Source organism: Platalea leucorodia (genome assembly GCF_965183815.1).
Source record: "Platalea leucorodia genome assembly, chromosome: 15".
In the NCBI taxonomy this organism is placed as follows: Eukaryota; Metazoa; Chordata; class Aves; order Pelecaniformes; family Threskiornithidae; genus Platalea; species Platalea leucorodia.
The window spans coordinates 6,418,258-6,441,151 of record NC_138837.1 but is presented as its reverse complement, the minus strand read 5'-3'; the positions used below and the strand labels follow the sequence as shown (position 1 = coordinate 6,441,151).

The following is a 22,894-nucleotide window of genomic DNA, read 5'->3' as shown; positions in this document are numbered from 1 at the left end:
GATGACGCCACAACCCCGCGACGAAGCCGGGCGGCGCCGCCCATCCGCCAGCACCGCGGCCGGGCAGCAGCCGCGGGCCCCGCTCGCCGCCTTGCCCGGGCAGGAGGCGTCTCCTCCCGCAGCGCGGCCTTCGCTCCGCCGCTCCGTGCCCTCCCGGGCTTGCTCCGCCGCTCACCCCACCCCTGCGGCCCCCCGGGGTTTATTTACCAAGGCGCCGTGCTGAGCAGCGCGGGCATCGTTAACCGGGGGAGCTTCTACAGGGAGCGTCCCAGGCACCGTCAGCCTCCGCCGGGCACGGTGCAGACGTACCCGGGGAGCTCCGTGGGGCAAAAAACAGGGAAATCAGCCACGAGTTATCTTTACTGAGGGGATCCCGTGTAAGTCGTGAGGGGCGCTCCGTGGCCGCCCTGCGCGGTGTCTGTCACGGCCGCCAAGGAGAAAAGGCGCTCGTCACACCCGCGTGTTTGAAACCCCGTCCCTTCAAGCCGAGCTGGTGCCAAACCCGCGCCCGGCCGGAGCCGGGGTTCGCCCCTCCGGGAGCGCCCGCCGCACCGGACGCTCCGCCGGGGGCTGAGCTCCGACCGCTCGGGGAACGCGGGCTCCGGCCGGGCCCTCTGAGCCCCGGGGAACGGCCTCCGCAGGGGCAGCGCCGCCGCCGCCCGCCTCCTCCCCGCCCCGCCGCGGCCCGGCCCCCGCCCCTCCCCTGGCCTGCGCGGTGCCCGCCGCTCCGCCGCCACCGCCGCCGCCTCCCCGCGCTGCTCGGGGCGCCGCGGCCCTTCCCCGCGCCGGGCCGCAGGGCGCGGCCTACCCGGCGGCCCGGCCTGAGGCGCAGCCCCGCGGCGCGGCGGGGGCGGCGGCGCCCCGAGCATCCCGCAGGTGAGAGAGGGCCGCGGGCGGGGGGCGGCGGCGGGGCCGGGCTGCGGGCGGTTGGGCCTCGGGTCGGGGCCCGTCGCGGCCGCTCCGCCTCGGACGCGGGGTTGTGGGGAGGGCGGCCGCGCCGGGCCGCGCCGGGCCGGGGGTGATGCAGCAGCAGCGGCCGGGGGGCTCCGGGCCGGTCCCGCCGAGGTCCCGCGGTGGCCGGGCAGCGGGGCGGCCCTGCAGCCCCCACAGGGCCCGGTGCCTTCCCCGGCGCCGCAGCGGCCTCTGCGACCCTGGGAGCGGGACCCTGCGGGGCGGCCGGTGGCTCGTCCTGCCCGAACCCAGCGGTGTGCGGGGATGTTTATATTCAGCCTCACTCACCCTTAGCAGCCGTGGGGTCTGTTAGGAGAGGATTTGTATTTTGGGGGTCTGCTGCGCTTGAGGACCGACATAGCGAGGCGAGGGGGCAGCTCCCGAAGGTGTTTTTCTCTTAAAAGCTAAATCTCTAGGTGCACCGTCGTGTTGTGACCTCCAGTAATAAATCTGTGTTAAAACCTGGTCTCCTTTGCCTGTTCTACATAAACCGCCTGGCTTTCCAGTACGTGATGCGGTGCAAACGTTCAGCCAAGAGTCAGAAGCGCCTGGTTTCTGGTTCTTCCTTGTCAGTAGGGCAGTTCAGTAAATATTTCTTTCTTCAGTATCTCAAGTATAAAATGTCGCTAAGAACAACTGCGGATACTCCTTTATCTTGGTAGGTTAGGCAAGATGAGCGAGCAGACCTGGTAGTTGTTTTGCAGATGAACAGTGCTAGGATTTCTTTTATTTGTACAGTTACTCTGCAGACCGTGAATCTGCATGTATCTGAAATTCTTGACAGCTGGCTCTAGCTTTGGTACAAAACCACACAGTTGTTTTAAGCAAAAAAAAAAAAAAAAGGCAACCGAGAAATGTGTTACTGTAGAAGGCAGAGACACCGGGTTTGGCAGCAATTTAAGCAACTGAAAGTAGGTTGCACTTACTGTGGAATTGTTCTGACATGTTCGTGTACTGTTCTTCCACAGTGGTGCTTGAGAAAGACAGGCTGAAGGACTCGTTTTAAGGTAACTTCTTTTCACATCATACGCAGTACATTTTGACAAGCCAAGTTAAGCTTTCTGGCAGTGCTTTTATTAAATTCCTAGTTTCCTGAGCAGCGTGAGAGAGCTGTGTGTGGCACCTAAAGCTCTTAGGGCAGAGTCGTGGGAAGGCAGGGATTGAATGCTTCCTTCGGATCAGTTACGACTCAAACTTTTTCTGATGCGTTCAGTCAGGGCTGAGAGGCAAAAATGAGGTTTTCCCTGTTTTGTTCAAAAAGGGAAGCCCTAGGTGGGAGGATCAGCATCCCAGTCCTGGAAAGATGAAAGGCATGGGTTTCATTTTGAGTAGAGCGGTGGTCCCACGGAATGCGCTAAAACCACCCACATCCACAAGACTCTACTTAACATAGTGTGCTCCAAAACCGGTTCCCAGTTAGCTGAAGCTGGTGAAGATGAAGGAGTCTGGAGTTAATTTTAAAACAATTTTTTGTTCATTAGGTTTTCTGGGAAACCTCTTCTGCGAAAGGGATGAGAAATCAAGGAAGGTGAACTAGCAAACATGGCACTGATTTTATTTTTTTTTTTCCAAATTGGACCAGCTGATGCATTTGGGAAAAGGAGTCGGTTTTGATGAAGGGACTCAGAGTCTGAAAGTGTCCCAGTTTTATGTGTTAGTCAAAGATACTGCGCTCTTGTCACTTGTCTTTTAAGTCAACATATGTTACATGATACTATTTTGCTTCTCTGTGAAGCTGCATGAAATTGCTCGGTTATTTGTTAAGCATCTCTTCACGGGTTACTGAGTTCCTGGTTACAACCACTGTTGTGTTTTCTGGCATGCAAATGTGATTTCTTCCCCCTCCAGTTTTGCTTTGCTGCTCCAGTTTAGTTTATTCGGTTCCAAAGAGTGCTGGAAAAACATTGTTATAAAATTATCCTTGAGGTTTGTCTGCTGCCAAGGCAAGGTGCTAGGCAAGCTTTTCAGCTCCCAAGATGAGTGTTGCTGATATGGCTTATTTGTTTATCTCCCCCCCCCCCCCTTTTTTCCCCCCACTGTCAGTGATTCAGACCAGATAACACTGGGAATTCTTTCAAATGTCCTCAAAATGTGAAAACAACAGAGCATAGCAGCCGTGCCGCTGGAGCCTTTAACTTCAAGTTCATCAGATTTTTCCACTTCTTTTTTGTAATGATGTGGGCTTTTCGTATCTGCTTCGTTTCCAGCCAATAGTAATATTTTGGATCCTGGTCTGTGTTGTTAATATCGCTTGTCTTCTTTTTTCTTTTTTTTTTTTTTTTTATAGTCACAAGTGAGGTTACTTAAACTATGCTTAAGAAACACAAACTCTTTTCATTTTTTTTTCCATAGCTGCATGTTACCGAGACACGTTTAAAGTCTTTTACATACCCATGGACCACCATGAAAGTGTTTATTGTGCTCTTAAGCATGCAGCTATGAAATCCTCTGTACTTGCGGTGCTTGGATGTACGAGGTGGGCGGAACACTGTGTCGTTACATTTTGTACAGTCTTGGAGAGTTACGTGGCTCACGTTGTTAAAAATCTATCTATGAAATGGTAAATTCCTCAGAGACTGAAGACTGGTTATCTGTGTTGCAGATCATTTAAATCTGATTCCCTCTTGCCCAGGTTCATTTACAGCAGTAATCATATTTTTAATGTTTGATAAAGCAGTATAATAACTAAATGTTAGATTCAGATCAGCACAGTATGGGTAGCATGAAGCCCCTAGACACCACAGGCTAAATACTCGTGTCTTGGGCTGCAGCACCCTTTCACTTTTAATCTAAGTTTCGTGCAAACAGGCTAATGAGATTTCTATCTTTTCATGCTGCGTGTTTGTGTTTGGCAAGAGGCAGTCAGTTCAGATCACCAGATTTGTTTTCCCACCCTACCTGCTGAGCTAGCACGTAACACCCAGTCTCTAGAGGGGAAAGCGTAGCTTATCAGTCTAGTCAGGTTCATGGACTGCTGAGTATTCATGGTGTACAAGACCGGTTAAGTTAAGTATGTAAAGCATGTACGAGTTAATGGGAGTTTTTATTTATTCCTGTAGGACTCTGCGTCACTCAGAGATGCTACGTGATCCAGACAGTCTGGGAGTTTAAGATGAAGAGGGTGGTCAGTGGGTCTCTGTACTGCTGTTCTCATTTTGAGGCTACAGCAAATCCATCCCCATACCTGAAACCGAGTCAGCAGCTGGGCTGCTGAAGCTATGCCTGTGTACTGAGCACCTCCCTGCACGCACATTCCTCATCGTACCGATTATTAGCTTTATTCATGTGTTTCCTTCTCCTCCCCATTGCCTTGCTCACTTACTTACGATACCACAATGCAGCCACTCAACAACGGGTCAGAACTGTGCTAGCTAATATGACTGACTCCAGATTTAGATTTGTTTTGATCTCTGAACCTTAAAGATGGGTATTGTAATCTCTAATATACGAAACATGCTAATTTATCTTCTTAGAGTCTGTGAGAGCAAATCTGACATGTAGCTGGAAGGAATTATCCTTTCTTCTCCCAGGAAAACAGCCCCCGTAGGTGAGCGTTGGTGAAAATGGGGGATACAAGAGACATCTGTCCTCACCTGGATTCCATAGGAGAGGTGACCAGGGATGATCTGCTGCTCAAATCCAAGGTACAGGGTGTTCTGGTTGTCAGTCCTTTCCCTTTTAGCTATCATGCATGGCTTTGCACCTTTGCTTTTCGAAGAAAATGCTGCCTGTCTCCACAGAGGAGAGGCAGAATCTCTTCTTCCAACGCTGATGCACCCTGCACAGCTCCCATAAAGTAAAGCTTTGTCGACCCCATCTGATCTATTTCTCGCTGTCATTTTTTCCTGCTCACATGTGTCACTTAGCTAAAACGCTGCAAAGCGTATATGTAATTGGAAGTGTGGTATTAAGAAATGAAATACTGTGAGCTGCAGGTTGGTGAGGCCTGTCTTAGAGAAGTTGCCCACTCTTGAAGGACTAGGTTACTTAAAAACCAAACAAGCAAACAAACCTTCTTTTATCATGAATATGCAGGGAACTTGCCAGTCTTGTGGAGCTGTGGGACCAAATCTCTGGGCTTGTCTTCAGGTAAAAATGGCTTGCTCTTCGTGTGCATGATATGGTGGGACTTCTCTTTAATATAATTTTAAAAAAAAAGTATTGTACTGAAAAAAAAAAGAGCGGGAAGCAAAGAGGGGGTTCACAGTACAACTATCCACCGTTTTTTGATGGATTTCAAGGAAAAGACTCCCTAGACTAAAGGCTAACGCTGTCCGAATATGCCGAGATGTAACTGTTCAGTCCTCATAGGTGATTGCCCCCTGGTAGTCCCAACAGGAATGAATAAAATGCCCAGCATTGACTGTTGGCTGGGTCCTGCCTCTGCTGGCAACTGGGAAGGGAGGCTGCAAGTGTGAGACCTCAGAAGGTGTTGCTCAGGGCAGCGAGGCTGAAAGGAATGACGAGGGGCATGCGGGTGGGCAGCCGCCGTTTATTTTTACACTGCAATGCCCAGACGTTTCGAGACTGCTCAAATGAGCTGCCCATCGGAGCAGTTGCCTTGGAATGGAGCCTTTACGTGGGTGCAAACCTGGTTCCAGGTTTTCTTTCTTAAATAATTCCAATTTTCTGTCTTATTCTGGGCCCTGAATAAAAAGCAGGTTAGAAAACTGGCAAGATCAATTCTGAAGTTGCAGCTGCTGGTGGGACTGGAGTTGCGGGCTATTTTACGAAGGGTCTAATTTGTTGTGCCCATTGTACTTTTGCTCTTTTCTCTCACTAGATTGGTTGTCCTTATGTTGGTTGTGGGGAGTCCTTTGCTGACCACAGCACACTTCATGCGCAGGTGAACTTTTCTCTGTTGTCCATCTTAAGACGGACAAGAGTTGGATTTTTCCCATTACCTAATCCGCCTCTACCCTATTCTGGTAGTCCAGTGCTTCAACTTGAGCCAGCTGTCAAATCAGATGCATTATTTCACCTTTTAATTTTTAGGCCAAAAAGCACAACCTGACGGTGAATCTGACCACTTTCCGCGTCTGGTGTTACGCTTGTGAAAAGGAGGTGTTCTTGGACCAGCGGCTGGCAACGCACACGCAGTCACCGCCAGTAAAGTTCACTGAACCGGTGGGTCCGTGTCACAACATGGCAGGGTTCAGCGCTTGGCAGGGTTTTTCTTTACCCGTTGCAAAATTAGCCGAGAGGTTTCTGCTATTATCTAGGCTTTCGTTGCGATAGGAACTCTTTCACTGAAAGTAGCTACCTGCCGTCAGAGGGCCAGTAGCCTCACCTTATAGGATCTCCCAGCAAGAAGACTTCCAGATAACTTGAATATCCATTCTGACTTTATTTTTAACCTTTCCTAGCCTCTTCCATGGGGCGTCTGTTTCTGGGAGGAACCACAACAGCTGTCACATCTTCATTTTCAATGCATGGCCCATGGAAATCTTAGCTGTCGGACCAGAAACACATGTACTTGTGACACTGCTGCATATTCCTGATGCCTCTCTTATCATGTGTACTGGAAGCAGTAATGGTACTATTTCCACTCCCTCCTTGCATTAGTGAGAAGGGTAGACCGTGCAACTGGTTCTTCTCTCTCCAGAGTGCCTTTTTTAAAGGCTGGCTTGATTTATGTGTAAGATAATATCTCTCACAACTCATCTTTTAAAGCAGGCCTCTCACTGATGCTTATGTCTCTGTCTTTAATCTAGGATTCTCCATTGCCTGCTCACCCTTTGAAAGCTGTTCCAATTGCAGTGGCTGATGAAGGCGAATCTGAATCGGAAGATGACGATTTGAAACCAAGAGGTAACTCTGCATTGAGTGGATGAAAGGGCTGCGAGGGGAACTAACTCTGCAATCTGTGGGACCTGCACTGAGAGGTTCCTAGGAGCAGAGTGTGGAGACTGCCTAGAAAGGGCTGAATTCCCTCTCCTTTGGGGAGGAATGTAGAAAGCAGCACGTCTGGAAAGTGTTTCATGCCTCTCTTGTTTGTGCTTTAGGCCTTACTGGAATGAAAAATCTTGGGAACTCCTGCTACATGAATGCAGCACTTCAGGCTCTCTCTAACTGGTAGGCGTTAGGGCCTTTCAGTAGAGTCTTTACTGGACTTCACTAAATACCAAAAGCGGCACCTCTGATCTGAGACCTTCGTGAATCTTGCAAAGAGAAACCAGCCAGGCTAGGTGCAGAAAAATTTCCTGTTTGTTTAGGGCAATAGAAGTTTTACAGTAGGAAACGGAGTGAATAGCCGGCTTGTGGCTACATACAAGACTCATGTTTAGATGAGTGCTGGAAGAAAAACTTCCTAATTTCTATTGTGACAGAAATGTATTTATTGTATGGGAAGGCATGTCACATCTCTTTATTCTCCCCAGTGATATCATTCTAACAACCCATATCCTAAAATATTCTCTAGCCATCCTGCTGAGAACGGATCCCAAGATCTCTTCTCTATACTGGGAATAGATTCAGATCAGCCTTTTTCTTTTGTTTCAAGTTAGGAGACAAGTCTGCATCTGGAATCGCTTCTTCCCTCAATTTAAAAAAACAGTATCTTAAGCATGCTTTTGAAAAGGCATGCATTTAAGTTTTGATAAACCCTAAAATAGAAGCAGAGGAGAAATTTCTGTACACTGAATTCTTCTCTTTTTTTCTTGTAGCCCACCTCTTACACAGTTTTTTCTGGAATGTGGTGGACTGGTCCGTACAGATAAGAAACCAGCGCTGTGCAAAAGTTACCAGAAGTTGGTGTCTGAGGTTTGGCATAAGAAACGGTGAGTGGTCACTCCCTAATCTAACCTGGACAGCTTTCGTAGTTACGTTAGTCCTGACGTCTGGCATCAGCAAAGAGGAAATTTGATCTTCAGGGATAAGTGCATTGTCTAAGGCAGTCGGTTCAAACCCTGCGTAGATGGGTATGCGAGGATTCCCCCATATCTAGAGATCCCATATCCTGCTACTGGTGATAAAATGGGCATTTTGATGTCAGTGAAAAGAATACGTGCTTAATGTTATAACTTTGAAAAGGAAGAGATTTTTTTTTTAATATAGCTTCCCTGTTGGCAATAAAGAAAAAATGATGGAGTAAGGGAATACTCTTGGCCATTTCTGAGTATTTTGCATGGACTGACCAGCACTTAATTGCACTGCTCTTGATTAGCAGAGGGATTGATGATTTGGATGGAAAAAGCGATACAGAGATTTTTACCAAAGGGTGTGGAAAATGCAGGTGACGTTTTGGGAAATGCTAGCTATTGGTTCAAATTCTAGATCAGTTCAAAGGACGGTGTAAAATAATGCAGCTCTGTTTAAATCTGAAGATGTCTGCTCTGTGCAATCAACTGAAAAAAAATCAAACTAGGAATTTAAATGGCCTTGCATGTTTGTTTCGTGTTAGTTGTTAACAAGGGATAGGTAAGATACAGAGCAAAAGTGAACTGTGTCTTTCTGGAAGAGAAGGCTGTAGGCTTTGAAGCAATATAATGTCATTTTAATGTTGGCTTTGATTTACCTCATTTACTGGGTGGCCAGCCCACCCAGATTTTGAGACAGACATGGTGCTGGAAAATCAAACCAAGTAACTCATTGCAAAACCCTGCTCTGGAAAGAATCACTTGAGACCATTCAAAGTGTGGCCAGAGCTTTAAGTCAAATGTGCTCTAGGGAAGAGTCTCTCTGGAAGGACAGACTGAAATGACTGCGAGATGTTTTCTATCTCTCAATTTGTATGTCGGCCAGCTAATAGAGAAATATATGCCCAGACTTTGCAGGTGCATAATTGCCTTTTGTCCTCTTTAACTAGTTACCACACCCTGTTCTATGGCTTACTAGACAAACTGGCTCCAGGCCTGATAAGCAAACTAACTTCTTTTTTTTTTTTTTAATATCTAAACAGCCCGAGTTATGTTGTTCCAAGCAGTCTATCCCATGGAATTAAACTCGTCAACCCCATGTTCCGAGGCTATGCACAGCAGGTGGGGCCTCAACAAAAACATACCATTATTCCAAAGATGGTGGGATTTTTCTTCCTGCAGCGGTGGTGCTTCTGTTCAGAAGGAAGAGCTTGAGCTCAGGGGTCGTGCCCACCTTGCGTCAGTATTGGTGATCTGATAGAGCACTCGGGGGGGGATTTAGGAGACCTGGGTTCTCTTCCAGGCTCTGCCTCTGGCTTGCTGGTACCAAGTCAGTGCATTTTCCTGTGTCAGCTTTCTCACCTCTGAGATTATGATGGTCACCTCCTTTATAAAGAGCTTAGAGATCTATTGATACATGCTGTCTGGGAGTTAGGTATTCTTTAGTCATGTCAGAGCCGAGAAACCTGGATAAATCTGTACTAAAATGTTAAAGATATGACTGTTCTGTATTCTTCTTCTGGAATTACAGCAAACTAAATCTTATTTAAAGATATTATCCTTTTTTTTCTTTGAAGTTTTTATCAGCATATCTCTTGTGTTTATTCTTTGGAATAAAATGTAAACCTCAAACTATGGTTAGAAAATCTACAAGAGAAGTGACAGTACATCTAAACTGTGATAGTGACAGCAAATCAAAACAGAGGATAAAAATAATGATTAATGAAAGAACTTCTATATTTATCTTTGATGTGAAGTATGTTGGATTGGAAAACTCTCAGCTGTAAAGAGATAAAGTTGAAAGGAAGACAGGGCAGGCTAAAAGCCAAACTTCCCTAAAATAACAGAAATGTCATAATTAACTTTCTGGAGTTGTCAAAATACGAAGTCGCTTTCCAGCAGGTCCTTTGAAGCCAATGTATCAGCTCTTTTACCATGTATTATGAATGTAGGAGCTTGCAACTAGACTGTATAGTCTTCGCTTTCTGGTTCCATTCCCCATTTATTAAAGATTTTAATCTGCCCTCTCTAAGGGAGGGATTGCCATGAGCAGAAGTCAGTGTCATGAAATTTGTTTTGTGGGTAAGAGTCTATTCTCTACGCCCTGCTGTCTTCATTAGGTTTCTCCTTGTCTCTCGCCTCTTATCGGTGGTAAAACCCTGATAAATAAGCTCATGGTTTGCATGCTATGGCTGCTCTCTGGCTTTTCAGTGTCTTTCAGCTGAAGATGTTCAGATAAAAATTGGGCCTTTTATAATTTAGGAGTTAAAAACATTTATGTAGCAGACAGGCTTCTTGGTACAGGGCCGTGGTACTCTCTCTGCTTTAGCTGGGTCTCCTTGTGTTGTGGAGCTGGCTAACCTTTGTGGGTGGCATTGAAAGAGGCTGTGAATGGAGCCATCTCCTCTTTTGCCCCTCTCATTTGCCCCATTTCTGGACGGATACTAACATGGAATTCCTCCTGGTTTTCAGGATACTCAGGAGTTCCTGCGGTGCCTGATGGATCAGCTTCACGAAGAACTGAAGGAACCAGTTGTTGCAGAGACGAGGGATTTGGATACCAGTGACCAGGACGACAAGCGAGAGGGTGACCGAAGTCCTTCGGAGGATGAGTTCCTCTCCTGTGACTCAAGCAGTGACAGGGGTGAAGGAGATGGTCAGAGTCGGACCACAGCGGGAATGGGCAGCAGCTCCCTGGCAGAGACAGAGTTGTTGATCCAGGATGAAGCAGGGAGAGGGATCTCCGAGAAAGAGAGGATGAAGGACAGAAAGTTCTCCTGCGGCCATCGGCGCAGCAACTCGGAGCAGGTGGATGAGGACGCAGATGTTGATACTACTATGATGCCAGTGGATGGTAGAGCCTCACCTGAGATGCTGCCAGCTCCCCGTCCTGCCAGCCCGTGTAGGACACCGGGTATACACCTCTTCCAGTCATGTTATTTGTGAGAAGACATGTTATCCTACGCAGCGACAGTGTTGTAGTGCAGTGGCAAACAACACGTCATGTGACTGTTCCTTCTATGGGTTTCAAGAGATTTTTGTATCCAAGATTTTCCTCAGTGTCCCGGCAGTAGTTCTGCCTTTGTGCACAGTCGCTTCCATAAGAAAATGTAATACGTGAGCCAGAGAGGTGCTTAGCTGGGCTAAGGTGCTATGGAGCTGAGTAAAGACTACGTCCTGAAGACAGCGATAGCTGGCTCTGCCAAACCTGCAAACACTCTATTTATGCCTTTTCCTAATTTAAAAAAAAAAGGTTTTGTATGTGTACATTGCTTTATCTGATAGGCTGGCCTGGGGAAATATTAGCTGTGGAAAAGGCGTGGAAGGAGGTATTTGTTAATGTTGGACTGTGGGCTTTGTGGAGAGACAAGGGAGATGCACAGTTTGTGCATTTCTGTGTCTCAGGGAAAAGAAAAGAGCAGCAGTTAAGACGTAGGTGTGGAGTCACCTCACACTGAACATATCCGATCTTTCAACACTTCTTTATGTAAGAGTCTTACTCTGCCAACTGGCACTGAAGACAGCAATGCTGTTTATCTGGATTAGGGATACAGGAGCAAGCTGTAAAACCTAATTAGTCATAAGTGTGAAAAAATGGCGGGTTGGTGGTTTTTTTATATATAATTATTAGCTGTTCAGTATAGCTCTGTATGCACTCTTATCCATGCACTAAGGAAGCTCTATCTGCCAGCCTGTGCGAGCAGGACAGTGAATAGACACTGAACTGGGCGTATTGGGAAAGATTCTGTGCTGGGATGCAGAGCTGGGCTGACACTGACTGCAGTAGGGTTGCCTTTCATAACTGGGGTTTTCACCAGTGCTCTTCTCCCTCCCCGTTTTCCCAAACAGAACCTGACAATGATGCCTATGTGCGCTGCTCCTCACGCCCCTGCAGTCCAGTCCATCATGAAATGCACTCCAAGCTCTCCAGCAGTCCTCCTCGCTCCAGTCCTGCCAGGCTTGGACCTTCCTACGTACTCAAGAAAGGTAGTGCAAAGAGCGTATGCTGGGAGGCAAAGGGGGGAGCACGTAGAGGAGGAGGGGTTCATTTACAGAAGAGAGAAGGAATCCATCATCATTCTTGATTAACAGTTGTAAGAAGTGCTGATTCCCCTGGACATCAGTGCTTTCTAAAATTAGTGCTAGGCAAAGACTACAGTAAACCTGCAGGTAAAGTCAAGCTCTGGGCACAACAGATGTTGTAGTACACTCTTATATCGGAGGCTGAAACGATTTCCATGTCTGCATCTGCATGCTGTGTTTGTTAGTAATAAAACGGCTATGAAGTCCCAGGCACAAGCTCCGTCCCTTTAGGGGAGCGCGGAGATGTGTAAACATTTGTCTGCCAGACTTGAATTTCATAGCACGTGGGCCAAAGAACTGTAAGATGACGTTACCGAGAGCGAGCTTCCTGCCCCTTGGACATCTTGGGCTCACAATAATAGAGTTAAGGCTGCAGATGTCAGTCCAGTGCTGGGAGCGTTGTTAGGCTTCAGAGTGGAGCCTGGCTTCTGTTGTTATCAAACTGGTCTCTTCATCCCAAGCAAACTGCAAATCGAAATCCCTCAGCATTGCATAGTCTGCAAGCGCAATGGCACGTGCTTATACCACTGTCCCTACAGCTGCTCAATAATGGCATTCTTTCCTCAACTGTGTGCCAGCCCCTTGGCTGGGGTCAGCACAGCCACAGATGTTCTGGCTGGATAAAAAGCACTCTTGTTTCCATAGACGTGTGCGTGGGGAAGAGGGTTTGTTATTAAACAAAACTGTGTGTTTGGCCAGTCCCCGCTGCGGGGAGTCCTCTCCAGTGCAAGACTCCTGGGAAGCACAGGGTAAATGTCAGAGGGGGGCGGAAAAAGGACAAAGTACACAGGCAGGTGAGGGGGGAGAGGAAGTAAAGTGTAAAGCTTAGAGCAAAATGTTGCAAGACCTCAGAAAAGCAGGGACTCTCTGTGGCAGGGCCAGGCTTCTAAACATGTAGTAAGAGGATGGAAACAGGATTTCCAGTAAGACGATTTCTGCCTGCTGAGAGCTGGTGCATTGGTGTTGGTTCAGTTGGCTGCCTCCCCCTTTCTCGTACCACGCGAAGCAGCAGTGTTCTTCACGTCGGTTTACAACAGGCTCCGCAGTCTCACTGGCACGCAAGTGGCGTCTGAACATGCAGGACAGCGCTTGTCCTGTGTTCTTGTATGGCTGCATGACTGTGCTGAGACAGGAGACTGGGAAGGAGTTGCTACATGATGGGCCTTCCTTCTCTGTCTTTCAGCCCAGATGCAGGCTTCTGGGAAAAAGAAGAAAGAACTTCGTTATCGCAGTGTGATTTCTGACATCTTCGACGGCTCCATTCTCAGCCTGGTGCAGTGCCTCACCTGCGACAGAGTGAGTCGTCTGGTGGCTGTCAGGCAACGAGCACAGTCTTCCAGCTTGTAGAAATGCTGCTTCTATTTCCCAACAGCGTGGGATGCAGCAGGCCTGCTAAAATGAGGATGGGTGCATGATGGGGGAGGTGTGAGAAACCTGCCATGCCAAGAAGCTGTATTTCTCTGCAGGAGTCTGTGTGCTTAACCGTGTTACTGAGTTGGCCTAGCAATATCCCATTCGCATTAGAAAACTGATTCTAGTGCTACAAAAACCATGACAAAAGTCATCCTGCTGACAGCAGTGAAGAATAATTAGCGAGAGCGAGTTGCTCTTACTGCCAGCCTAGACAAAATCCAAGCCATGATAAAAGGTGATGAAGGTCAGGTCCCAGCTCCATTACATGCACAGGAAACTCAGACCTCTTCCTCTTGGATATTTCCAGGTTTCTACGACAGTGGAGACATTCCAGGACCTGTCACTCCCAATCCCAGGGAAGGAGGACTTGGCCAAGCTGCACTCTGCCATCTACCAAAACGTGCCAGCTAAGACAGGGGCATGTGGGGACAACTATGCCTCACAAGGCTGGATTGCTTTCATCATGGAGTATATCCGGAGGTGTGTTCCCTATGCAGGACCTCTTTTTTTCTGGGGTTTGCCCTGCAGCGCTGGAAGGCAGCTGTCCCTAACCAGTGGTGTTTACAGCAGAATGACAATTGTAGCCGTTCCTTGGACCACAGTATGTGGTACCTCACAGGTCTTTGAGCCTTTTCATGGAAACTGGTTGCTACTGGTCCTCCAGTTCTGTCCTACACCTTGAGATCTCTCGTGCAGCTGATAATCCCTCACTTCTGCATTTAGCTCAGTCTTGCCCTCCAGAGCAAATTAATTCCTGGTGTAGTTTTCCAAATCATTTCCAGTTTGAGCAATCATCAGCTGAGAGAAATCGTGCTTTCCTTGCTCCTCTGGGACATGTGATGAGCTTAGGACCTACAGCTAGAAGGAAACCCATCATCCATTTGGGGTTTTGTACGCCACAGTGTCCGGCTATTTTATGTATAACTAACTCTTCCTCTTAATCCCATCTCTTTGCAGGTTTGTGGTGTCCTGTATCCCTAGCTGGTTTTGGGGTCCTGTTGTGACGCTGGAGGATTGCCTTGCTGCCTTTTTTGCAGCAGATGAGTTGAAGGGTGAGTTTTCTTCAGTGGGGTCAGACAGCACAAAACAAGGAAAACCGCAGAGGAGTATTTCACCTGCATTTTGGAGGTGGATTAAACCTCCTGGAAATCCTGCCTCGGTATTTCACTTAGAGACTGGCAGTACCAACAGTTGGCAGTTCCGCATCTCTGAGCAGAAGCGAGTTTCCTCACCTGCTCAGGGGTGCTGGTTTTTCATTCTGAATCGGGGTGAGAGTGTCTTCAGCGAGGAGCAGACATGGCTGTTGGCTGGTTGTGAGCGCTGTGGCTCCTTAGCCACCTTAGTTTCTTCTCTTTCTCCATCCACTCCATAAGCTCTAGAGGAGTTAAACAATTTGCTGTATTCACTTGTGTCAGCGGGCAATTGTATGCTTTTCTGCTAGTTTCTCTTTTTGCCTGCACTTACTGAGAGAAGTGCTGGTTTTGATCTCTTCTCACCCTGGCTTCCCCAAGAGGTCACTTAACTTGGTTTCTCTGCGCTGGATGGAAATGTAGCCATATCAGCGTTGTGTGCTCTGAGTAACTGCATAATGCCTTTCTTCTCTTCCTCTACAGGGGACAACATGTACAGTTGTGAACGGTGTAAAAAGTAAGTTTGCATTATCTGTATTGCATTGTATTTCTGGAACTTTATTTCTCTGTACTGCTGTCAAACATTTTGCTATGCCCTCTGCCTGGACATTTCTTCTGCTGAGTGGCATGTAAAATCTGCCTTGCCTTTAATTAGAGCTCTCGTCTTGAGAGGTCACTGATCGCGCAGAGGAAAAGTGCTGGCTTTGTGGGGAAAGAAAGGAAGAAGGGATATGAACAGGGATGTGGCTTGGCAGTAACGGAGCTATTGTATTAGAAAGAAGAGGCATGACAAACTGCTCGTGCCATACCTCATTTGGGAAGGATGCTGCAAAGAGCCTGAATTTGTTGCTGCTGGAATTCAGGATTTGTCTTGGATTTCAAAGCAAGAAGACCCAGTCTTGCCTTTTAGCATCCCTTTGCTTTAGAGATTTCTCACAGCTAGTTTCTTTTTCTCCCTCAGACTGCGGAATGGAGTAAAGTACTGCAAAGTCCTCCGGCTACCAGAGGTGAGTAAAAGCACCTTGTTTCCTAGTTCTCTTTCAGCAGCCACTGAGGAGGTAAGGAGGCTAGAGGTAGAACAGAAATAGCAGTTTGTTTTGGTGGCAAAAAGCCCTGTATTTAGACCAGAAGAGACTTCTCCCTTCTAAGCTGATGAGCCAGCAGGATTCATGGCTAACAGGCAAAGAACTCTTGCAAAGATCAGATGCAGAGAGATGTGCTGTTGGATCAGAATACCCATGGCAAAACTGCGCTTCGGTGTTCTCTGTCCTTGGTCTTTTAGATTCTTTGCATCCACTTGAAACGGTTCCGGCATGAGGTGATGTATTCCTTCAAGATCAACAGTCATGTCTCCTTCCCCTTGGAAGGGCTGGATCTGCGACCTTTCCTAGCCAAGGAGTGCGTCTCCCAGATCACCACCTACGATCTCCTGTCGGTCATCTGTCACCATGGCACAGCAGGCAGTAAGTCCTTCTTCTGTGAGTACAGCCAGAGGTGACAGGAACAAGATGAGCATGAGCAAAGCAGAAGTGTGTTCCAAGGCTAGCCAACACCTCTTCTGGGGTGAAGCGCAGTGTAAGACCTGCCCCCTCCATTCCCAGGCTTGCTCAGCCTCTGCCCTTTGAAAAGTGAACCGAGCAGCTTCCCACAGATCCCCTGCAGCTATTTCAGCCTCACCACGGGGTTGGCTCAAACCCTTTCCCGATGTTCAGTCTTGCCGAGAGGCCCTTTCCACGGAAGGCAAATCAGGATGGTGGTGCCAGGCTCCCCGGCTCCTGCAAAGCTTGCCTGAACAGGAATTATGCCTTTTTTTTTTTTCCCCCGCTCTCTCCATTCTCTGCCAGCAGCTAATCCTGTGTGTGCTGCTGACGTTATCCCAGGCCTGACTTCTGCCTGCGCTCCAAATCCCAGCAGTGTCGTGTTTTCTGTTACAGGTGGGCATTACATAGCCTACTGCCAGAACGTGATCAATGGGCAGTGGTACGAGTTTGATGACCAGTATGTCACCGAAGTCCATGAGACTGTGGTACAGAACGCAGAAGCCTATGTCTTGTTCTACAGGTGAGCAGTGCCCTGGTTGCAGAATACCCAGAAATGTGTTTGGAAAACAGTTTTCAGGAATTACTTATTTTCTCTTCCTTTCCCTACTTAAGGAAAAGCAGTGAAGAGGCTGTGCGAGAGCGGCAGAAAGTCGTGTCCCTTGCCAGCATGAAGGAGCACAGTTTACTGCAGTTCTACATCTCTCGAGAGTGGCTCAATAAATTCAACACCTTTGCTGAGCCTGGTCCCATCACCAATCACACCTTTCTGTGCTCTCATGGAGGTAAGGCAGTGCTGCTGGACCTGGGAATAGCAACTCCCAGCTGTACCTTGATGCTTCAGGAAAAAAGCTCCAGCCGTAGTCCTGACGCCGCGTACGCTGCAGTAGGATCCGCTTCTTGGGCAGAAACTCCAGCCCGCTCGGGGAGAGATGAGACAATGACCCCGTTGTCCTGCTGATCAGAGGCCTGGAGGGATGCACAGTGCTGGGAAACAACAGTTTTCAATTCTCCTGTTTGTTTTTAAAAACAAACCTGTAGCAAGCAGATAAGGCAGCATTTATCTGTGTTACCCTATCAGCAAGGTTGGCCTTCAGTGTTTGTTTGGAGAATGGCGCACGTGCTGCTGCAGAGAGCTGATACCACGCTTTACCGTTCTGCAGCTTCGTCTGTTGTGCTGGGCAGCCCTCGTGTTTATAAATCTCCAACTGGAAATGAAGCACTGGATTAGAAATGGAGGCCATGAATTGAGAAACCTCCACAGTTAATGAACTCTTGCCTGTCTCCGTTAGCAGAGGGAGCAGATTCTGGAATCGGGGAGTTTTCAGCAAGGAAGATCTGCCTGTTTTTATTTGTGTCTTTACCCAGCGATGAGGAGTTCCTTGGTTAACTCTCCCTCTTGCCTTTCCTCCGCAGGGATCCCTCCTAATAAGTACCACTACATCGATGACCTGGTTGTGATTCTGCCCCAGAACGTGTGGGAATATCTCTACAACAGGTGAATATGGCCACTCCCTTCTCCCTCCCAGTGAGTTTTGGTTTTGGTTTCACACCTCGGGCAGTGACCAACACATAATCCCTTCCCAGGGCACCTTAAAGGTAGGCAGTACTCAGTGGACTGGCAAAGGCTCGTGTCTGGTACATCCTCCTCATCTAAACCAAAATGAGCTGTGTCGGTGCAGGGTCCCAGAGCAATAGTGTGACCCACTGAGCAAAGGCAGTACTCTCCGTTCAGAAAGTGGCTGCAGTTGCACCTCTACCAGCATCTGTAGTAGTATAAAAATCCATCTCTGTCGGATTCCGGGCTGGGAAGCATTGCCATTCTCCTGCAGTTCTCCATTCCCCTCCCTTTCTTCCTGTGCTCAGGTTCGGGGGCGGCCCTGCTGTGAACCATCTGTACGTGTGCTCCATTTGCCAAGTGGAGATTGAAGCCCTGGCCAAACGCAGGAGAATTGAAATCGACACCTTCATCAAGGTTCGTACGGGAAGCATCTGGAAGCAACGGCAAAGGGCAGAGGTGGGAAATGGAGACCTGTCACAGACAGGCAGTGCAAAACTCCTGCTCGTGTTTTCCAGAACGTGATCTACAGCATGGCCAGGAGATTGACCTTGGGGTTCCCCGGTGCCAACAGCACGGGGAGGGGCAGCTGGGACACGATAATGCTGTGCGTGGCTGCATGCAGACACAGAGTTTGAAACCATCCTAGTCTCTTGCCTGCTCTCGTGAGCAGGATCAGGTTGTGAGGAAGGTGGTAGAATTACAGGGGGTTCTTCTGAAGAATGGCAGGGCTGCCTTAGAGTTAACGGAAGCGGCTCCTCCAGATCTCAGGAGCGACTGAATGAATCCTCCCTGCATGTCTCTGTTCTCTGCTCTCCCAGCTGAACAAGGCTTTCCAGGCAGAGGAGTCTCCCAGCGTCATCTACTGCATCAGCATGCAGTGGTTCCGTGAGTGGGAAGCCTTTGTCAAGGGGAAGGACAACGGTAAGAAGCCAGAGACTTCTGGAATCTGTCGGGGGCGAGAGGTGGAATGGCAACGAGTCTCTTTGCTCCTCAGTGGGCACTGCACCTGGTATGACGTGAGGCTGAAGGGAGTTCAGACACCAGCGAGGCTGCCTGCAGCTCCCCGAGGGCAAGGCAGAAATAACAGAACTAGCTCGGGAAATAAGCTGAATCTGGTGGCGATGTGGAAAGCAGAATGGGCTTTGACGTGTTTGTTCTGCTCTTACAGAGCCTCCTGGACCAATCGACAACAGCAAGATTGCACTCACAAAAGCCGGTGGCCACGTGCAAGTTAAGCAGGGTAAGGCTTGTGCTTGCCGCCTTGTAGCGTTCCCAGGTGAAGGAGAATGTTCCGCCGGATTTGGCTGTCCGTAGGGAAGCGGTCGCAGAGCAAGACGGTCTTGCAGAGGATGACGGTTCTCTGCACACCCCTGTGCTGACTGCCCTGAGTGAGCCATCTCGGCTCCTGCGTGGCCAGCTTGCTGACGTGGCTCGCTGCAGGGAAGCCTGCGGTCCCCCAGCTCCTGCTCTTGCTGTTCCCCAGGCCCCTTCCACCGCCCGCCTTTGCCCAGTGTTGCAGCTTTGCTCTTGTCTGGCTCCTGACTTGTCTTTACCCCGCATCTGCTGTGGTCCAGCTTGTGAAATAACATGGCTTGTGCTGTCCTCGCTGGGCACCAGATAAAGATTGCAGTTGTAGCTCGGTTACCTCGCCAAGCAACCCTTTCTGCTTTCCTCCTCTGTAACCTTTATGGCGCCATTCTCTGCTTTCCCTGCTTTGGGCTTTGACCACCTTAAGCTGTCCCTGCTAGGACGGCTTGGAGGAGGACTTTCAGTCTCTCCCAGGCAGCGCAGCCCCGGCTGCCTGGGACCGGCGTGTTTGCAGGCCCCCCCGGGCTCAGAGCTCTTTCGCTGCCGTGCAGGAGACGGGGTCCGGCGGGCCCTGGCAGCGTGGGCTCCTCCTGCTCAGTTCCCCTCAGGGAAGGGCAGAAGCGACCCCGCAGCGGCCGGCTACGCTGCCACGGAGCCCCGGTGGCTTCCAGCAGCGGGTGGCACTGCGGGAGGGCTGGTGGGGACCGTGGGGGCTTTGGTGGGACTGGATAGGAACGGCCGGTGCCTGCCTTTTCCCGGGGGTGGGCCTGTGCAGGGGGAGCGGGGCGGAGAGGACCTTCCCCTCCAACGGCCGCGCGGGCCAAGGGCCTTCCGCCTGCCCGTCTGATTACTGCTCTTGTCCCTGTCAGGTGCTGACTACGGGCAGATTTCCGAGGAGACATGGATTTATTTAAGCACGCTGTACGGCGGGGGCCCAGAGATTGCCATCAGACAGAACGTGGCCCAGGTCCAAGAACTGGAAAACCTGCACGGGGAGCAGAAGATTGAAGCAGAGACGCGGGCTGTGTGATCTGTGCAGGACGGGGCAGGGAAGGTACGGCACAGATACGTCCGTGTGGGGATGGAAGGCTGGGGAATCCCGAGGAGTCAAACCTCTTCCGTTGCCTGGTCCTCGAAGGCGTGTGCGGCTCCCACCACCACTCCTGGGAAGGCAGGGTTCCCCCGCCGTCCTCTCGTGTGGCTTTGAACGTGGGGGTGGTGCTGGGCAAGACTGGGAGAAAGTCAGCTTCTCTGTAATCCATCTCTGGCTAAAGCTGTGGTAGGAGACCGCAGCCAGGCTTCGCTAGGATATGTTTTGGCCCGAGCCCTCTCCCTTTTGTTTGCTTACAAGAAACCAGCGCTCCCAGCTTGCCCCCACTGAACTGAGTCTCTGCTCCTTTGCGGGTTTTGCTTTTGGCACTTTTCTTTTTAACACAAACGTGTAAAGGTAATGAAACACTATTTATGTTTCCAGCGGGCAGTGTCGCGACTAGAGAAACCCGTTATTTGACGCTGACTAAAGCCGCGAGGTCTCCCGGTAGTTTTGTGCTGGTGGTGCGCAGCTGTCACAACTTCCTAGTTTTGCTCTTTATCGGAGTCTTGCAAAATTCAGTTGCAATCAACTAAGAAATGTTGAAAGAGGCCGTTTCTTTCTCCCCTAGCCCCTAACGCCGCACCTTTCATGGTCCTGCAGAATTTTTTTTTCTCCTCGTATCTGATTTCATGTGTTCAGCACCTTTTCAGAGAACCAAGCTGCAAGATGAGTCCTCCTTCCCAATGGCTTCCCACTGTTCTCTTTCCGCTAAAGCTCCTGGCAGCTTTGTAGCTATGGGATGCAGCCTTCCAGGTGTTTTGCTCACAGGGGTGGCACACGAGCAGCTTAAACTCCGAGCCGTTGCCGGGCGGGCTTCGTTGGAGCGGGACACGGGACAGCTCTGGTGCAGACTTGAGGACTCCTGGTTCATAACCCCGTTCTCAGCCTGGCCCCGCTGCGAGCCTAGAGCTGTCCCGCGGCTGCCGCGAGAGGCAGAGGGGAGGGGAAGGGCGAGGAGGAGCCCGTTTGTTGGCGCAGGGCCTGCTCCGCTGGGCCACCCCGCGACGGGGCGGTCGTTCGGGGCCGGGGAAGGGTCATCCAGGCCCCAGGCCCTCGAAGCAGCATTTTAGGGGAGCTGCTTTCTGCAAACAAGCCCCCACCTGCGCGCCGAGGTCATTCCAGCTTCTCAACACGGACGTCATTTGTGTGCGCAGTGGCTCATTTAATGACCAGAACCGACCTGATCCCCCTCTACTGCGGCTAACGCAGCCATGGCGCATCCGCTCGCAGGCAGGGGGGAGAGGAATGGAGACAAAAAAGGCGAAACGCTACTTCTCTCAGCAGGGCTCTTCTTAAAAGTTCTTTGTTCCTCTCGTGAGCCGGGAAGGCAACAGCGAAATCCGTGCAAGCGTTTGAGCGCCAGTTAAGGGAAGCGGAGCGGGGCAGAGGTGGCCTCGCGTGGGCTGAGGAACCAAACTCTGTGTTCGGGGTGCTGGAACCTGAATGGTTCCGCGGCGTCGAGTCTGGCCTTGGTGGTCCCTGGCACCGCCTGAGCGCCCGCAGAAAAGGGGCAGGAGGGAGGCGGAGGCTGCTCTGACTTCAAGACAGAAGGTGGGGAAGGGGGTAGGAGAGGAGAATTTGGAAAGAAAAATGTGGCCTTCAAATTTTTTTTTTAGACCAAATGTTTGTTGCAAACAGCAACTTATTCTTTAAAAAAATGTCTGTAAATGGTTCAGCATGTTAATTTTACTATCCTGTTTATTGGATGCTTGTATATACCCAGCCGGGCCCGAGGGGAGGTCAGGGAATGAGCCGCTGTCGGGGTTTCTCGTTGTTTCAAGCTGTCTTCGTTAGCCACTGCAGCCGCCTTCGAATCCGCTGCAGAGCCTGCAGGGCTGCATGTCCGTGTTGTCCGTGCCCTGCAGAGGATGCTGTCCAGATCCTAGTAACACTCCTGTGCTTAAGTGTTAGACTTTGTGCTGAAAACGTGTTACAATAAATACCTGTGCATTCAACAAGTTGCATGACTTGCTGCCTGCCGTGCGCGGCCAGAGGGTCCGACAGCTTCCAGGGAGCTTACGGTGTTAGGGAAGAAAAAAAAAATTAAAAACTAAAAAAAAAATAAAAAATCCCAACTTCCTGGTGCCAAGAGGCTTTCCAGCAATAAATCCTGCGGAGCAGCAGCGAGCTCCGCTAGCCCAAGCCCACTAACTGGTACTGCGCTCGTTCGGAGGAGGGCGCCTGCTCCTCGCGGGCTCCGCTGCCCAACATCTCCTCCTCCTCCTCCTCTTCCAGTTACCCAGTTTCAGCTGAGTTCGTCTCGGCGGCTGCTCCCGACCATGAAAGTAACTTGCAAGGGAAGCAGCCGGAGTTTCTTCGAGCTGTTCGAGGTTTCCAGGAGGGAGCCTGCGCAGGTTTCCGGCAGTCCGTTTCGTGGCTAAAGCTGTCATTTCTGATCTAATCCACTTCCCTGGCAACACCTACGGGAGAGCAGCCTCGCTACCGAGGCCCCAGGACCCACCCTGCTCTCGCCAGCACCTTCCACCACCGTGAATGAACCGAGGGGCTGAGGCAGGCAGGCGACGCTGCGCTGCCCGCGGCCGAGCACGGTTCTCCGCCAGAGCAGCGACTGACGCCGCGTTAGCTAAAGCCTGGAATAGCCGAAGGAATCGAGCTCGGGCTGGGTTAGTGAGGCGGCGCGGCTTGTTCTTTAGCAACGTGGAGTCAACCGCCAGAACTCGCATCTCGCAAACAAGCCCGGTCACCTCAGCAACTGCAGAGCAGCTCGGGTCCTTCCCGGAGACGTTAGCGAACGCCCTCCCCCAGGGAGCGGATTATGCAGCGGCTGGACAAACCGCTCCAGTGCTGCTCTGGCAAACCCATAATTGCACTTTTTGTTACCCTCTGTCCGTTAAAACACTCAAAGCTTAGTTCTGCATCTATATTTCATTTGAAATCTGACTGCAGCCTTGCTTTTCTCCGACTCCGCAGTAGGCAGCTACGGCGTTTCTGGGCCCGCG

The 22,894-nt window shown here is 50.1% G+C and overlaps 1 protein-coding gene across 10 annotated transcripts; it reads left to right on the top strand.

Annotated features, from left to right (window-relative positions):
• Window positions 1–238: 238 nt before the first annotated feature.
• On the top strand, window positions 239–21,894 carry USP20 (ubiquitin specific peptidase 20). 10 transcript variants are annotated; one of them, XM_082327542.1, is made up of 26 exons: window positions 819–876; window positions 1,920–1,958; window positions 4,482–4,595; window positions 4,987–5,040; window positions 5,735–5,797; window positions 5,947–6,078; window positions 6,666–6,762; window positions 6,957–7,026; window positions 7,617–7,730; window positions 8,852–8,930; window positions 10,281–10,722; window positions 11,658–11,795; window positions 13,075–13,187; window positions 13,612–13,784; window positions 14,262–14,356; window positions 14,918–14,951; window positions 15,396–15,441; window positions 15,717–15,897; window positions 16,369–16,495; window positions 16,588–16,757; window positions 17,389–17,470; window positions 17,839–17,947; window positions 18,352–18,454; window positions 18,702–18,773; window positions 19,711–19,895; window positions 20,316–21,894. In XM_082327542.1, the coding sequence occupies exons 3-25, from the start codon at window positions 4,515–4,517 to the stop codon at window positions 19,869–19,871; spliced, it is 2,736 nt and encodes a 911-aa protein (XP_082183668.1). In that variant the 5' UTR covers window positions 819–876; window positions 1,920–1,958; window positions 4,482–4,514; the 3' UTR covers window positions 19,872–19,895; window positions 20,316–21,894. The 10 variants fall into 10 exon arrangements, 9 of the variants coding, with proteins under 9 accessions (XP_082183665.1, XP_082183666.1, XP_082183664.1 ...); XM_082327539.1 differs by lacking the exon at window positions 819–876 and adding an exon at window positions 239–377 and having other exon boundaries at window positions 19,711–21,894; XR_014229838.1 differs by lacking the exon at window positions 20,316–21,894 and having other exon boundaries at window positions 18,352–18,542; window positions 19,711–19,771.
• Window positions 21,895–22,894: the final 1,000 nt, after the last annotated feature.

Bases quoted from the DNA above. Each gene is read 5' to 3' on its own strand.
- USP20 (XM_082327540.1), top strand. From the start codon at position 4,515: ATGGGGGATACAAGAGACATCTGTCCTCACCTGGATTCCATAGGAGAG. The intron at 13,188-13,611 runs GTGAGTCGTCTG...GGATATTTCCAG, and splicing joins AGTGCCTCACCTGCGACAGA to GTTTCTACGACAGTGGAGAC. The intron at 14,952-15,395 runs GTAAGTTTGCAT...TTTCTCCCTCAG, and splicing joins AGTTGTGAACGGTGTAAAAA to ACTGCGGAATGGAGTAAAGT.